The 17,451-nt window shown below is 44.9% G+C and overlaps 2 protein-coding genes across 3 annotated transcripts; one reads left to right on the forward strand and one right to left on the reverse strand.

The window, feature by feature from the left end:
- Nucleotides 1-979: 979 nt before the first annotated feature.
- ZBTB33 (zinc finger and BTB domain containing 33) lies at nt 980-10,984 on the reverse strand. 2 transcript variants are annotated; one of them, XM_082289730.1, is made up of 2 exons: nt 10,880-10,984; nt 980-5,990 (listed from the first exon to the last, which is right to left on the reverse strand). In XM_082289730.1, exons 1-2 carry the CDS (start codon nt 10,905-10,907, stop codon nt 3,949-3,951), a joined length of 2,070 nt encoding a protein of 689 aa, XP_082145856.1. In that variant the 5' UTR covers nt 10,908-10,984; the 3' UTR covers nt 980-3,948. The 2 variants fall into 2 exon arrangements, with proteins under 2 accessions (XP_082145856.1, XP_082145855.1); XM_082289729.1 differs by lacking the exon at nt 10,880-10,984 and adding an exon at nt 7,062-7,148.
- A 112-nt stretch (nt 10,985-11,096) lies between these two features.
- On the forward strand, nt 11,097-16,232 carry NKAP (NFKB activating protein; the record flags this gene model as incomplete). Its single annotated transcript, XM_082289731.1, has 9 exons — nt 11,097-11,353; nt 11,766-11,846; nt 12,222-12,295; nt 12,513-12,629; nt 13,243-13,288; nt 13,678-13,793; nt 13,934-14,009; nt 14,477-14,626; nt 15,930-16,232. The coding sequence occupies 9 exons, from the start codon at nt 11,097-11,099 to the stop codon at nt 16,102-16,104; spliced, it is 1,092 nt and encodes a 363-aa protein (XP_082145857.1). The 3' UTR covers nt 16,105-16,232.
- Between the last annotated feature and the right edge of the window lie 1,219 nt (nt 16,233-17,451).

The following is a 17,451-nucleotide window of genomic DNA, read 5'->3' on the forward strand; positions in this document are numbered from 1 at the left end:
CTATTTTACATTTTAGCAACCTTCCTGTTTTACAAGCATCTTTAAGATTAGTTTTAAAAAGTTAGTAAAATTTGCATTGAAAAAAAAACAAAGCAAAAAAAAACCCCAACAAACAAAAAACCTCCCATCTCTATTCACTATCTTGGAGACATATTTCTACCAGGATTAGCCAAAACCTCTTTAAGTTCTGTTTTTGAAGGCCGCCATGCCCCCACACTTGATAATTCTGCAGTTCTACCCACATAACGTAGTGCCCTGACGTCAAGCACTCTGAAGTTGTTACTGCTGATTTTTCACTTAACACAGATCTGAATAATCCAACCAGTGGAGTCTAGGTGTCTCCTTTGCTTACTCTGGGCCTAATTCTGTCCTGATGATGTCAGCTGCTCCTTGGTGTCAGCAGAGCAAGGTAGAAGCCCTATGCCAAGGAGATAAAGGCATCTAGAACATAATTCAGTATGTTACTTATTAAATTGCATTCCTTACATGTAATAAGAAGTCTACACAAAGTCAGCCATGGAACTCTCACAAATCAACCAGTCAGCAGCTGGTAAGAAGAGGAGCCCAAACCATGAGTGAGCTGAAAGCACTGCACTGGTCACTATGTGCGTTTTACTGGTCACTAGGTATGGTTTTTTTGACTTTGAGCTCATTTGCTATGCCAGCAGTTGGTCAGACTGTTCCACAGGAGCTCTGCCTGTCCTGAGAGTTCCCATCTATCCCACCTATCGCAGCATTCAGCTCACAACACACTGGAGTTGCTGAGCTAATTTGCTTTCTTGGAAAGTGTTCAACAAAACCAATTAAACAGTATCAAAACAAAGAAACAAAACTAAGGCCCAAATAAAAACACCTCTCCCTGTTCCCCCCCAACAGTGGGTTCCCTGCTATTCCCAAAGACCTGGAAAAGGAAGCTACAAACATGTTAAGACTATAGAAACTGAGCTGCCATCAAAAAGAAACATACTACACCCATCTCTAGAATTAAACTTGTTTATTTTTGCCATAGAAAGCTCTAAGAACTAATATCACGTATTGATTAATGAAAAGTGGAACACAACTTTAAAAAGTATGTTAAGGAAAGACTGTACAACTATATACATCACAGACCGGGGAAAACCAAGGAATGATTCACGCAGAACATTTCCTAGGCAATAGCTGTAGAACTCAGAATTCAATGTATATAGTTGTCAGCTTCTGCATCTTTTTATAAGCTGCATGCCTTAACAGAACAAAATAAACAAGCAATAGATGTTATTTCAATATTTATTTAGTTCACATAGTGGAATGTTATGGTATGAATCCCCAAAGAAAACCAGACAGTGAGGATGCAGCCACCATTACCATATTCTGCAGCAGATCTGTTAATGGTTTTATATGCACAATAAATGACTGTGAGGTTTGCTACCTTAGTCTGTTGAAATGTTTAATTTCTATATAAATGCTTTGTCAGATTCAACCTTTTTCTTCCATTATCCCGAAGCCAATTTCTTAATATTTACATAAGTTTTTTCATTAAGTTAAACTGGAAGTTAACTGCTTACAAAAACAAACAAAACCACAAATATAAGTGCAATAGCCAGAAATCTAAATATAAAAGCTTACTCATGGCCCCATAAAAAGTTTTAAAGGAATGGATTTTAAATGTTTCCAAACCAATAAATACTGGAAGTGAAATTTTAAAAATGCTTTACATACCTCTGGACTTTGGATATCAAAAATCACTTCCAAGGAAAACTGAAGACCCTGAGACACATGCAAGCACGAGTCTTCTAGCAAAAATAGTTACAAAGCCCTAATTTTCCAGTTTTCCTCCAAAAAGAGACCTTTACTAGGCACAGTTTAATTTAAGGTTTTAAATATATCAGCAGCAAATAGTGATAGCCATTATGTTTAATTTTGCACTTTGTAATGTATGCTTAATTCCAGATACCCATACAGGCCATTTACTTAAGAGTTGGACTCTATGATCCTTGTGGGTCCCTTCCAACTCAAGACTATTCCGTGATTAAACATGTGTCACGTCAATAACAAAAATAACATTGCATTTGTTTCATCACAAAGTTCAGGAAGCCCCACCATAGCACCAGCCAGCTGCGGCCGAGCTGCCTGTGCCGACACAGGCAATCCACACTCATGTCACATGAGGATAATGTTTGACTGCAGAAATGCCACCACAGTTACATCCCACATTTAAAGCATTACCCATTGTATTCAAAGGAATCTGCAGTATGATCTGGAAATAATCAGGTATATCATGTTCTTGGCTGACAAAAGAGAAGTGCTGAGCACTACATGCACCAGGTATATAAATCCTCCTCCCATCGTTGCTCACACGGATTTCTGGTATCTTCTCTGTAGCACTATTTAAGCACCTTTCTGTCTAGAGTACTATATGTCTAAAACCTCTAACTTTGAAAATCATAAAATCAAGATGCTCACTTAAAACATGAAAAAGAAAAGAGAAACCTGTAACTGCAATTTAAGCAATGAAAGGTTTCCATAACTAGTACTATGCACCACAGTCTTTTCTCAGTCACCTCTAGAACTTGAGGAGTTTTCATATTACCATTTACAAAAATTCAACAAGTCACTAACGCTGAAATGCTAAACTATGACTCCAGTAAACAGCTGTTTTTCTCAGATCTACCATTTCCTGATCAAGTTGGATATCTAATTCATCTTCTAAGTGCTTAAACAGGCACCAATTGCAAGGAGATTAAAAGGGCAACATAATAAACCCAAACCTGGAAACAGGTGACAACTAGACAGCTGCAGAGAAATTATACAGTGGGCCAGGTGGATAAAGGGTATTTTCTGGTTGTTGGTTTAGTCCTCATCTTCCAAAATGTATATATGGGGGCAAGTGTGGGGGGGAAATCCAAATCCCTGTTTCACTTGAAGATCTAGCCAAACAGGCATACAAGATCCTCAGCAGTCTCAGTGCTAAACCAGTACAGCACTTACATGAATTCATAGTTGTGAGAAGCCTTCAGCTAAAAAAAAAATATATTTTCTTATCATGAATTTTAAAATTCCGGACTGAAGCCCTTCTTCTTGAAGGGAAAAAAAAGGGAACAGCACTTTTTATCAACCAAATTACTGGAATTTTTTCCAGCAGTAAGAAAACCTAGCAATGTTCCTCATGCTTTAAGAAGGTGAAATTATCTCCTTCCTAAGTGTTCTACGCTTCTTCACTTTGGAGCTTTGTGGGGTTTGGTTTTTACCTTGCAAAAAGAGTAAAATATCATGGTCCAGGACACTGAATACTTTGCTCACCATACTGCCAAGTGTAAGTGAAGTTTGTTCAAGTTAGCCCTAATGGAGTATTGCTTGTTGACCAGACTTTTTGCATGAAGACACGTAACATTTATAAAAGCAGAATTAAGATGCTAGCTCAAAAATATACTACTCCAGTGTAGTAGGGGATCATGTATTTTGGCCCCTTGCTCACAAATGCAAATTGTGGGATTATTTTTTTTAAATGGTTCCATGACCAAGATACTATGACTAAAAAGTCTTATTGTTTTCTCGGTTAACATCTAAACAGAATTCAGCATTAAAGTGCTAACATGAAAGAAAGGGTTTACATGGTAAGTATGGGTACAGGAAATACCTCAATTATTTTAGAAATATTTCTAGCTCTTTAGAAGGAATTGTACATTTTCAAGCTACAAATCCTCACGGTTTGACCAAATTTAACATACCAGAAAACACTGCCAGTGCCTTAGAAATGTCTTACTTTCTATTCACGTAAATTTTCTGATTAATTGCTTCCACAAATCACTGCAGTTAACACAGTCCATCTAAGTGCTACCATTTGGTGACTTGGTAGAACAAGTTAACTTGTTTTGACTTTAACCTTTGATTTTACAGCAATTTCAACAGTTCAGTTAAAACAGCTGCAACGCTCCTGCGCTGAATCCTTTTTCCAGCATTTAAAACATTTCAGTAAGATTCTGGTATCACGAACTCAAATTCCGTACTTCCCTCTGATGGGTTTTGTTTAAAAATTGTTTCATTTCCCTGTGGAACGAAAATGTCATCCCAGGTGATTTGTTTAGCTGGAGGGTTGGATGTTGTTCCTTCAGTGCCATCCTTCCCTGAGCCAACACGATAGACAATTCCCCCCTCATTTATCACCGGGACACTGCTGGGGCGGTCACTAATGTAGGCGTACTGTCTGATCTGCAGGGACCTGCAGGGGTGCAGCCGGTACAGCTTGGTGTCTCCGGAAGGGTCTTGGCTGTGCACTGATCTTATGTGGGAGGCCGTAATTTGGTAGCTGATGAAAGATTTGCCACACGTCAAGCACTGGTACCTTCGCTCCCCGGTGTGGTGAAGTTCATGCTTGGTACGATACTCTGCAAGAGCAAAAATTTTGTCACAGTAGCGACATGGGTACTTCTTCTCCCAGGAGTGGACATTGAAATGTCTCCGCAAGCTCGTCAGACATGCGTATGACCTCTTGCACACGATACAAATGTAGTAGACTCTACCATCCACTATGAGCTCATAGTGGTCATCGTGCTTTACTTTCATGCGTTTCCCCTTTGGAGATTCATCACCAGACTTTGTGGGCATGTCATCAGGCTTGGCTTCCGCTTCCTCGGAATCACCCTTCACAGGGATGACTATGTCGTAGGTATCCTCACCGATATTTGCATAAACCTTACAGCCTGTGGATAAGCCTCCTATTTCAGTTGCTGTATCTAATGTTATGATTTTCTGCCCATCTGCCACATTCTTTGATGCTAGACCCGAACTTAATTCTTTGTTGTTTCCCGAAAGGACATCTGAGATTTTTATTTTAAATTCTCCAGGTTTAGCAGAAGGCTCTTGTGAAAATGTAACAACCTGTTTTTTCTGTACACCTGTTCCTTCAGTGCTCACTGCCTTAAGAACAGCAGGTTGCTGAACCAAAGAGCTGCTGCTGACCGAACCAGGACTAGAGGAACTAATGATATCGACATCATCTTCAACAACCTCTTCATCATCAACAGCAGTTGCTTCCACTTCAGTTATGGAGCCATTATTGGGTGGCTGCTGGTTCTCCTCAAGTAAATTAATTGTAGGAGTCACATGTGTTTGATGCAAGGAGCTGGCACCAAGTGATGAGTTAAGCAGAGGCTTGTTTAGCACAATGATATTAGGAGTAAAATGCTGCGGTGTTGCCGAGACAAGTGATTCAGCACCTGATTGTGTTTGGTTTGGGCTTAGCTGACTGGCAGACAAAGTGAGGTTCTGAGCTGCTGTGGTGTTTGTCAAATGGGGAGAGCCACCACTCCCACAGGATTTTTGGTCAGAAGCTCCAGCTGGACTTGAGCAAGGCTGGTTCTGGCTTGCAGCATTTTTGTCTTTAGTACATTCTTTTGGAGGAACAATCTCAGAACAAAAAATTACATCATCATCCTCATCATCCGAATCACTCACTGTAATTTTTGTAGTCTCGTATTCTATGCCATGTAAGGAGAATGACTGTGTTATAACTGGCATCCCATCTGTTGCCTCTTGACTATCCGGCCTGATTACAGTTACCTGCGTTTCAGCATCTCTTTGATTTGGACTAGAAGCTGAAGTTTCTGAAGCACTGTCTTTCACCTCACTTAGCACATTTTTGCCTTCAGCCGGAGGTATGCCCAGATCAGCTATGAATTTAACACCCAGCTGCTGCCCTGATTTAATCAGTTCATCAAGTAAATCAGATCGAATGCTGATTATTTTGGAACTATAAATATAATTAAGAATTTCTGCAAAAATTTCTGCTCTTACAAAGCTCAGTTCAACCACTTGACCAGCCACTGAGAAAAGCTGGTGAAAATAAGTGCTTGAGGCTGAAAGAATGTTTCTGTGAGCTCGGAATTTCCGGTCTTCCACGATGACTGTAACATCACAAAAAAGTCCATGGCCACGTTGCTCATTCAAAGACTGAAGGAGCACGCTAGAATACTGCGTGTCTGTTGCAGAAATAAGTTTTTTCCCCTCCATTCCTACAAAGGGAAAGCAAAAGATATCAAATTAGTAAAAATGCAGATTTACAGTTTTAACTGCATGAGAACATTCACATATATACTGTCTATTCTTTCTTTAGAAAAAAACAAACCTGAGATACTGTTCAGAAGATTATGTGCTACTGCACTCCGCAAATTTGTTTCTTATTGTTGTTTGTCCTTTCACCTTCTACACAAGGTAAGTGGAATTCTGAATATATCCTCTGTTCTTACAAGATGGGGAACAGAGCAACACCACCTTACCTTATGCAACAGCAAATAGGGTTAATTATAAAACCAAGAAGATGGAAGTTTTGGATCCGTCAAGCAGCTTTAAGCATTATTAGTAATTTCTTTTTAATTGTGAAATATTCTGTAAATTGTCATGAGAGAAGTCCAATAACATGAAGTTATTTACGGTCAGACAGCAGAACCTGTGTGTCTGTATATTACTAGTCAACTGAGTTAATGAAAATGCTAGGGTTAGTACACTTCCTTCCCCAAAAAAATAAACTTATTTTGATCCCACGTCATATATTTGCACGGCTTTGTATTTCAAACCGAGATACTGAAGCAGCACCGTAACAAAACAGATCTGCTAAGTCAAAGTAACCCATCTGTCAGCACTGCCCATTCAAGCCCCCCAATAAACTGCAAAAAACAACATCAAAATACAGAACAGCGAGTCACGGGCTCTAATTTTACCCGTAAAACTTTATTTCCGCAGGCCGGGCCGGGCCGGATGAGACGCCGAGGCCGGAGCCCCGCGGCCGCCGCACGCCAGCCCGGGGAGCGCGTCCCGCCCGGCTCCCCCCGCGACCCCGGGGGGCTTGACCGTGAGAACGCGCGCTCCGAGCCGGGCCGCCGCCGGGGTAGCAGCGACCGGCCCGAGGCCGGAGGCCGAGCGGGAGCGGCGGCGCTGACAGCGGAGGGCCCGGGCAGCGGCCTAGCGGCACCGGGCCCAGGCTAACGGGCGGCCCCTCCGCCGCTCCCTGCTCGCCGAGCCGTGCTGAGCCCCCAGCGGGGCGGGAGGGACAGCCGAGCCCCCCGGGCCCACGTTCCCCCCGTTACCTGCGCCGCGCTCCGGCCGCGGCCCCGCCGCCTCCCGCACCGCCGGCACCCGCCGCGCCGCCGCCGGGGGGCGCTGCCCGCGCTGCCCTCGGCTCTGACCCGAGCGGCCTCGGGAACCTTCGGGCCGGGGCGGGGCCGGGCCGCGCTCCCGCCGCTCCCGCCCCCGGGCCGGGCACGCCCCGCGCTCTCCCGCCGCCGGCACCCCCGCGGCCGCGGCGCTCGGCGCTCCGGGGGCCGCGGACACTGCTGGGACGCACCGCCTGCGTCACCGCCTTCCGCCTGCAGGAGGCCGGCTGCGGACCCCGAGGTGCCGAGTGTGTGGCCCCGACCCTGCTCCACCGCAGGCCTTGGGACGCCTCGAGTCCCGCACACGGGCCTTGCTGCGGCCTTGGCAATTCCCGCCTGGCTCCCGGCTCCCCCGCGCTCCGTGTCCCGGGCGGAGGCGGCAGTAAACCCCCGACACCTGCCTTACGGCTGACCGTGTGGACAAGGCCGTGGAGACGCTATTTCCCGCTGACTATCATTTCCTTCCCGCGGGCACCTGGCGCTGCCCTACCAACGCTGGCGTAGCCGGCACGTCCGCCCAGCACCGAGGGGAGCTGAAACCCAAACCTGAACACCCTTCCTCGTGCTGCAGGAGCATTTATTTGGAATTTTTTGCACCTCAGTGACACGTGTTAGACTCTGCCAGCAGCTGTACAGACATATACGGCTTTGGCACAAAGTACGTTTGACAAAATGCGACTCTCGGCACGTTCGACATGTGGCCATCAAAATGACACATCCACAGTGTGGCCTCTTGGAACCTGTCGCTGTTCAGGGATGCTCGAAGAACACCAAGATCATATAAGATATCTTTCATCTTCAGTTACTGATCTGTTCCCTTTTTTCCCCCCTATGCATTCTGTGGACTTGAACCACAGGGGTTCCTGATTTTTCTTAAGATTCAAAAACTTTGACAAGAACAAATGTCCTATCAAATTCAACAATAATATGTACAGGCCACAGTCAGTGGCAGAAATTACTGCACTCCTTCACTACATAAATCAGCAATGAAATGCTCCTGCCCAGGTTTATGAGCTCTTCTAGCAAGAAAATCACCTGTATTTGTAGAGTTAGTAACAGAAATGCCTTTTTGAAGTGAGCCTTCAGATTTTAAATGTTACAAACCCAGTTTTTGTTTATTTATAGGTTTTCCCAGAGAATCAACTGAAGGAGAATAAATAATAGAAAACACTCATCAGGGAAAAGGCAGGGTTTTCTTCCTCATATGACCCGTCAATTCTTTTCTCCTTTGATACAGGTTCTTAGTAATTTTTACACAGGAGGCTATATTAAATTAAAAAATACTGCAATTGTTTTAATACTTAATCCAGTGCTTTTTTTTTTTTCCTCCAAAAATGTGTGTTATAAATGTGTGATGGTCCAAATTTAAAAATTTCTTAGCCTTTCATCCTCCAGCTTTAAGGACTTTTCTCCTCACTGCCTCTTCCAATACTAAATAACTAACAGGAGAATTTACAGCTACAGATGAGCACTGACTTGGAAGGATCCCTGCTCCTGAGGTGTCACCAGATGTCAAAAATCAGGTTTGAACCACTTACTCTTAGGCACAGAAATGCTGGCTGATTTAAAAGCCTCTGGGAGAGCTGCACCATCTCCTTGACTTTTACCTTTTTTGCAGCAGCTTTTCTCTATGGCAACTCCTTCTGTCAGATATAAAATCTGAACCCCACTGTCACATTCCCACAGTCAGGACAGAGCTAATGCTCTCCCCAGCTTAACCAATTTGACGGAAGCTGCCGTCATCTTCCTGCACCTGAAAGCTGAATTTCAATGTGCATTTTTTTGTCAGCATGCATCTCCTAGTTTGGGGGCTGTTTTTTCCACTTTTATTTTAAGATAAGCCTAGAAAGTGTTTGGTGATTCAAGTCACAAAAAACCTTACAATATAAATAACAATATAAAAGAACCATTTTATCTAAGATATTGACAAGAAACATCTAGGATATAGAACTAAACTTGGTATTCTTGGAACTGAAAAAATAAGTAAGACACACAATAGCAACTTTTATTTTTATGTATAAAAATGATCAAAAAAACTCTGAGATGGAGGCTCTGAAAATACGAAGTACAAATTTAAAGAAATTTATGTGCAGGCTTTTGTGAGAAGACAAAAAAGTATGCAATTCAGTAACGAGTTTTCAATTAAGCAATTTGAGGAGCTCTTTTGTTTTTAAAAATCCAGTTTGTGAGGATAGAAAATTATTTTAAAGAGCTGAAATTTGAGAGACAAAGTAACATTCTCCATCATGAAAACATGTATTTTACATTAAAATAAATTAAATGTTATAAGCAGAACAGTTAAGGGTTTTCAATAAAATTGAAATTCAATAGTTATCCTACCTTTAAGGACAGAAATATTCTTCCACTGTGGGAATTTCAAATAAAACATCACTGCTTCTGAAAGACTCTAAAATACTAATTTCCACTGCTTGTGCTTTGAAGAATTCTCTGAAAGTATTTTTCCTGCCAATCCAATTACATAAAGCCTCAAATAACTGAATTAAGAGTCCAGCAATCCTTTCTATTGACATTAGTAGTTGCTGTAGATGCTGTTATGTACTGCATGGGCATTATATAACTTGTGTACAAAAGCACTTCAAGTAACCTTATATTATTAGGTAGTAGAGGTGCAGAGTGCTCTCGAGGCAGATGTTTTAGTCATCATTTATTCAGCTCTATTTGCCAAAATAAGCACAGCACCCCAAGAAGGGAGAAACTGGGCTGTCCTCACACAGACACGAGCAACACACACGGGCAATCTCTGGTAACTTTTCCCTCCCAGTTCTGCACGTGGTTACTTGCATCCAAAAAAATACACAATTTAAATAGGCTTCCTCCATCTTACAGATTTTTTATGCTGCTTATGATAGGTTTGAGAGCTAAAATACTGTTTCATTTGTGAAAAAGAGACTGACATACCCTGACATCATTTCTAGACAGCATAAACCAGCATGGGCTTCCCAGGGTGGAGGAGCTGTCCAAGACGCCCAGTTTACACAGAGCTGGGCCGACCCAGCGATGTTACACTGCACTTCCCAGGGCTGAGCAGGAACTCGGGGTTTTTTTAAGCTCCGTGGCAACGTGGTCAAACCTGAGGGGGAAGGGCACTCACAGAAGAGGGAGAGTGGGTATCTTATCTGAATACATCATTTGTATCGTCTTCATAGATAAAGGTTAAGGTTGGAAAAGACTTAAGATCATCAACTCCAACCGTGAACCCAGCACCATCACCATGTTCAGCATTAAACCATGTCTTTAAGTGCCATCTCCACAGGTTTTTTTAACACTTCCAGGGATGGTGACTCCACCGCTTCCTTGGGCAGCCTATTCCTGTGCTTGACAACCCTTTCCATGAAAAAATTTTCCTAATACCCAACCTAAACCTCCCCTGACCCAACTTCGGGCCATTTCCTCTAGTCCTGCCAGTCTTGCCATGACACGCTGCCACCGGACCGGCGGCCAACGCCGCGTCAGGCCGCGCTGGGAGGTGCCGGACGGCTGAACGTTCGAAACCGGGCCTTGCCCGGGCCGGGCCGTGTCACGCGGCACCGGGCCCAGGCAAGGAAGGGGAACCCCACCGGGGCACGGTGAACTGTCCGCGGGGCAGTGCTGCTCCCGGGTCGCCCTGGACAGCTCCCGGGGCCGCGGCCCCGCGCTGATGTCCGCAGAGCGTGACGGAGCCGGAGCCGGAGCCGGGTCCGCGCCGCCACCGCCCCCCGCCCGCGGCTCGCCCCCCGCCGCCGCCGCCTCACCTTCCACCGCCGCCGCGCACGCGTCCATCGCTGCCGGGCGGCTGCCGCGGGGCACAAAAGGAGCCGCCGCGACCGCCGCCGCGTTGCCGGCCGGGCGGGTGGGGCGGTGACCCCGCGGGCGGGGCCGTCCCGCTCCCGCCCCGCTCCCCCTCCGCCCCCCCTCCGCCGGGAGGGCGCCGGAAGCCGCTGGAAGCGGCCCTTCCGCCGCACCGCCGCCATGGCGCCCGCGTCCCGCTCCCGCTCCCCTCCCGCCGCTAGCCCCGAGCGCCGCGGCCGCCGGTGGCGGTCGCGGTCCCGGTCGCGGTCCCGGTCCCGCGAGCGCAATGGCCCGAGACGCCTGAGCCACCGACGGAGCCGCAGCCGGTCCCGGAGCCCCGGCGCGCCGCGCTCCTCCGCGCACCACGGGCACTACCACCACGGCAAGGGCTGGCCTGAGTACTACGAGAAGGAGAAGGAGGAGATCCTGCGGCAGAGGTGAGCGCCGGCGTGGGGTCGGGCCTGCCCTGCCGAGTCCCGCTCTGCGCGGAAGGGACGGTGCTCCCGGGAGGGGCGGGCGGGGGCCTGGGGGTGTTGGGGGGACGGCCGGGCCTAGTTCTGTACGGTCCGTTCACGGGCTCTCCGTGCGTTCCCCGCGGACAGGGCCGCCCCGGGGGGACGGGACGGGGCTCCGCTGTAAGGGGGTTAACACCTGCTACCGCCGATCCTCTGCGGTGTGCGGAGCTCTGCTGCCAGATTCCCGGCCTGCGAGCTTGCTCCTTGCTCCTGGCTGTTTCTTTTCCTTACTGTAGCTGCTTTAGGCGATTAGAAACACTAACGTGTAGGACTTAAAATGTTTGTGTACTGGGTGTTGCAAACTAGGCGTCAGTGGTGGTGTTTTCCTTTACAGGAGACTCAATGAGAGAGAGAGAATTGGAGAACTAGGGGCACCTGAAGTCTGGGGGCTATCCCCAAAAGTTCCTGACCCCGAGTAAGCCATATTCTTTCTTCATATTTTTTATAATCCTGATTACATGTTAGTTCAGCTTACAAAAATGTTTTATCCCTGCGCTAGTCATGGTGCCGCAATATTTATTGTATCAGTTCCTTTCTGAAACAACATCATGAGATTACTACTTTTTTTTCCACCAAATAATTCCAATATACCAATTATGCAATATGTGATTTATTGTAGATCAGGTGACTTTTGTGTTGTGGTTCTGACAGCAGTTCCCAGGCTAAATTAGCTCTTTAATTTTTTGCTCCCTTGCAAGGATTGACTCAAAATGTGTATGGTCATATGTGTACCTTTGGTCTTGAGTACAACAAAACAGATGTTAAATAGTAAACTGTTATTTTTATTCAGTTCCGATGAGCACACACCAGTAGAAGATGAAGAGGCAAAATCTAAGAGTAGTTCTTCAGATTCTAGCTCAGAAGGTATTTTGTTTGGCTTGCACAGCTTTTTTGAAAATGGGAAGCTACTGTAGCCTAGAATCTGCTGCTGCTGGTGCTTGCAGGAGGTTCCCTGGCTTAGATGGGTGGAATTGAGTAGGGTGGGCTCCAGCTCAAAGGAGAGCATTTCTTTGGGAAGATCAGGGAATACATGGAACTAGATTTTCTTAGTTATCTAATGTTATCTTTAAAAACATTCCAGAGGAAAAGAAGAAAAAGAAGAAAAGAAAAAAGAAAAAACGTAAAGCGTCCAAAAGAAAGCGCAGGAAACATTCTGAGGACAGCGACAGTGACTCAGAGTCTGAGCAGAACTCCAGTGGTAAGACAAGAGGGTTTCAGCTTGCAGTCTGGCCTCAGGAAATGGGATTTCTGAATTCAGCATCCACTGGGCCTCTCATGCCAGAGATCTGTTTGATATGTTCTCATATCGACCAATACTGCAGGGAGCTTTCTGCTAACGCTTTCCCAGTATAAACAAGTCCCATCCGTGTGTGTACTCCGGCATTCTGGTGGAGGCAGTTAGTGGTGGGAATAGGCTTAGGCTTAGGGTAGTAGTTAGGTTAATGGTAGGGGTAGTGGTTAGTGTAATTCTTAGCGGAAGGGTTAGGGGAGTGGTTAGGGGAGTGGTTAGGCTTAGGATTAGGGTTGAGAGAGTCAAAGAGCCTACAGCTCTAGGAACACTGGGGCTGGAAAAGGCATGCCAAGGCCATCCCGGCAAGGCCCCAACGGTGCTGCTCCTACATCTTTCTGATCTTGACCACCACCCCTGGTGATGGGGTTAGGCTTTGGGTTAGGGTTGAGAGAGTCCAAGAGCCTACATCTCCATGAATACTGAGGCTGGAAAAGGTATGCCATGTTATTCACAGTGCAGTAAACTACTTAGTTATAGCTAATCATCTGTTTTTGATAATAGATACGCTTTCTTTTTTCAGATGAGGATAAAAAGAAAAGCAAGAAGAGGAAAAAGAAGACCAAAAAGTAAGTGTCATGGTTGCTATGTGTCATTCTGGCTGCTTTTGGCTGGAGAGCAACTCAATTTTCTTTGCAGGCCTTGGGAGGGAGCCGGAGGACCTTCGGTGATTTGTAAGAGCTGGCAAATAATACTAATTTGATGCATTTTCTTTACATCTACACAATTGTGTATCACAAGCAACTCCCTGTAGAGCCACTTTATAACACTCTATGAAAGTCATAACAGGACATATATATGTCTTGGTTTTGCTGTGAAGTATTTTGTGTGAAGCATAGCAGACAGCCAGTCTTCCTATAGGCAGAAGTTGCCTTGAGAAACGAATTGAGTATGATTCCAAGCACCTTCTTTCAGCTTAAATTTTGGTAAATAGCATGTCTGTCTGGCTTTGTCACAGGAAGAAGTATAAGAAAAAGAAAGCTAAGAAGAGCAGGAAGGAATCCAGTGATTCAAGTAGCGAAGATTCCGCTGATGAAGTGCTTCAAGGGGATGATCTCTGGATTGAGAGGTCAAGTAGGTTCACCTGACTTTAAACTTGGGTGGAAACTTTTTGATGTCCTTTTTGTGAATTCTTTGTTAGGTGTTGCTGACACTTCGGATAACAAAGAACAATGGGCAGAAGATTAATCTTCCTCATTATTTGATTGTTGCAGAAAATACTGAAGCTGATAGTTTGATTGGACCTGAGGCTCCCAAAACTCATGCATCTCAGGATGACAGGCCTTTGAAGTGAGTAGCCAGCTCTAATGGTACTTTGATCAAATCAAGTAAATCAAGTGTGAAAGTTACTGCTCAAAAGGGCTGTTGCAACAATAAAGCATGCAGAGGGAGAAATGCTGTGCCAGAAACTCACAGACAGAAGTGCTAGTGGTGTTAGACTTTCCCCTGGCCTGAATTTGGGTAGAAAAGTCTGATTTATGCTTTTTAGCCTTGATTCCTAGAAAATCAATTGTAACTGCCTTTATTCTAATGGTCTGCAGTATTGTGACTTTGTAGTCTCATCAGAATGAACTCCGCTGATAATTTAAGATGTTGTTGCTAGTGTTGCCATAAGGAAGAAACAGGCCAATATGTGGGAAAGAATGAGGAAGTGTTTAAAAATGCAGCTGTATATAACAGTGAACAGGGAAGTTGGATGTTTAGCTCAGGCTCTCTCTATCTGAAACTGGTTGAAATTACTACCTTTGGTTTTTTAGCTATGGACATGCCCTCCTGCCCGGTGAAGGTGCAGCCATGGCAGAGTACGTAAAAGCAGGGAAACGCATTCCCCGCAGAGGTGAAATCGGCTTGACGAGTGAAGAGATTGCATCATTTGAGAGCTCTGGTTATGTCATGAGTGGCAGCAGGTATGGTTTTGATGATGGCAATGGTTCAGTGGAATTTTTAAGAGCTGTTTTCTCTGCTGGCTGAACGGAAGACTGCTTCCAAGCTTTACTTGCAAGCATGGAGGAGAAGGTGCTCTATGTGCTTGCAATAATCTACACTAAACACCCCATTGCTAGAGATGGATAGTGAGTTTTTCAAGGACACTTTCTCCTCAAGAGCAAAAGTTCTTTCCAGGCAATACTCTTCTTATTTCAAATGAGGAGGTGCTTGTGTCAGGTGGCTCAAAGGTGGTCTGTGTGGACAGCCCTGGGAATGTGCTGGCCCTTCAGTAGGAGATAAATCAGTGTGTGAGAGGTTGGCTGCACTTTTTTCTCAATGACCAACAGGAATCTCACTTAAATTTTGGTGAGCCAGCAGCTGATACCCAGGGGGTAGGGGAGGCTTCTGACTGACTGCCTGAGAGCTGACACCCCCACAAATCAGTTCCTTGCTCTGCCATGCTCCCTCTTGGGAAGGTTAGTGTGCAGTTTGGATTATCTAGTGTAGGTATCTGTTTTGCCAGTTGGCAAGGTCAGCACAAAAGATGCAGATACCAACTTTAAGGAGTCAGTGTAATTTGCTACAGTGCAAAACTGCAAAGAATTATAAAGGACAAGCTAAGTAATGCACCTAATCATTACTGCAAAAGATTGCCTAGAGTGATTAAGAAAGATACATCACCAGTTAGACTATTATTTTACCATGATGCAGATCTACACATCATCTAGGGAGCCCCAGTCACAGCAAAGGATTGGAGAACCATTCCTGGGAATTCCTACATGGTGTGTCCACCTGTAGGCGAGGCCTCCATCTTTGCTGTGAGAGGGCCCACCTTTTAGACTGTAGAATAAACAAGCTTACACAACTTCTAGTGCAAAAATGTCTGGTTTCATCCTCCTCTTGGGTTCCACCCAAAGCCTGGCCAGGGTTCGAGGAGGAACCGAAGAAGTTGGCTTTGATCATATACCTTCAAACAAGGCTAGTTGTCTGATTTCATGCCTTTGTCTGGCTTCTAAATGCAGAAAGATAAATATATTCTTATCACACTACATATTTCACTAATGGTATGCATATTACATTAATGAGTGGATACAAATATAACATTTTGTTGGAAGGTTCACCTAGAGATCAACTTTGGCTCAGAGCCTGCTGTTCAGGCCTTAGTACTTAAGTATCTTTATTTAAAGCCCCTGAAGACATTCAGGCCAGTTAGTGGATGCGAGCTGTGGCAGGGCACTGACACCCCTCTGCCCATGCTGATGTGCCCTGTGTTCTCCCCCGCAGACATCGCCGCATGGAAGCTGTGCGTCTGCGTAAAGAGAACCAGATCTACAGCGCAGATGAGAAGAGAGCTCTGGCATCCTTCAACCAGGAGGAGAGGAGGAAACGGGAAAATAAGATCCTTGCAAGCTTTCGAGAGATGGTCTACAGAAAGACTAAAGGCAAAGAGGAAAAATAATGCTTTGTTTGAGCTGTACACCATAGATTGCACCACGTGGCAGCTAACCCAGTCCAGTTGTGATTTGAAAAAAGCTGCAGGTGCTGCAGCACCTTTCACCCAACAGAGCCAAACCTCAGGAGTGTATTACTTGTGTCAAGGAAACAGTTATTTTCATCAGATTTTTTGGATGGCTTGTTGACTAAGGAGTCCCTGTAAAGAGAAGGGCTACAAGGCAGGAACAGGCAGGGAAGATTAGAGGTGTCGATGTTCTGTGCTCACTTTGAATCAGACAAGCCAAAGAATCCCATGGGAAGGCTTTGTTACCTAATGCCAATAAGTGTGATTTTTTTTTTAATTCCATTTATTTTGATTAATCATAGGATCATTTAACTTGGAAAGACCTTTAACAAGCTATTAGCACCAGTAGCAAAAATGAAGGAGGTCCTGTGTTCCTGTTTTAAGATCTAGGACTGTCCACTTTGCTATTTTTTCACAAGTCTTTTAGATTTAGGTTTTTTCTCAAAACAGTTGAGTTTGTGGTTCAAACCAGACTTGTAAATATTTTGTAAATGAGTTTGTAATACAGATGGGCTTCAGTTACTTCAGAGGAAGCAGATTGCAACTGGGGTGTAAATTAACAGTAATAGGAGGGTCTGATCTTCAATCCACTGAAACGCACGGTGAAGAACTAAGTTGCTTGCTTCTTTTTCTCCTATGTTATACATAGGCATCAGTGCAGTTGGGTGCAGTGATTGGAACCCCTGGATGTACGCAGGTGGTAACAAGGATGCATCTTTCAATTTATTTGAAATGTTTTTGTTTATGAAATGTTCTAGATTAAATCCTTGTTTTTAACTCCTGTAGTATTTTACTTTGGTCTGTTTCAGCAGTATTACATGGCTTGCTTTAAACTCTGCTTGGAGGCCTTGATGAGGCAGTGCTTATTTGGTGATTATCTCTGATTCAACTGCATATTTCCAGACATACCCCTGGAACTTGTTTTTCTCAAAGGTTTTTGAAAACAAAATGGTTTTGAGAGGTGGGTTGTTTCTTTTTTGTTCTCCTATCTTTTTTTTTTTGGGTTCCTCTAAGTTTAGCAGCAGACATGTCTTGTATATTTGTATCAAGAAAATAAAAGTCCTAAAGTCCTATAATGTTTTCCCTGGAGTTCCACAGACCTGGCATTCCCAAACAGCAAATCCCACCCAGCTGCCTCTTCCCATTTAGATTCCGGAACCTGGTTCCATTGTGCTGTCCCCACCCATACCTGCCAGGGACTGTCACACACAGCCAGCTGCCATGTCAGGGCATAGCTGATTTTGCACAGGTTCAATGCTTTTTATGTATCCACAAAGTAGAAATGCT

This window comes from Coloeus monedula (assembly GCF_965178545.1).
Source record: "Coloeus monedula genome assembly, chromosome: 12".
Classification (NCBI taxonomy): domain Eukaryota; kingdom Metazoa; phylum Chordata; class Aves; order Passeriformes; family Corvidae; genus Coloeus; species Coloeus monedula.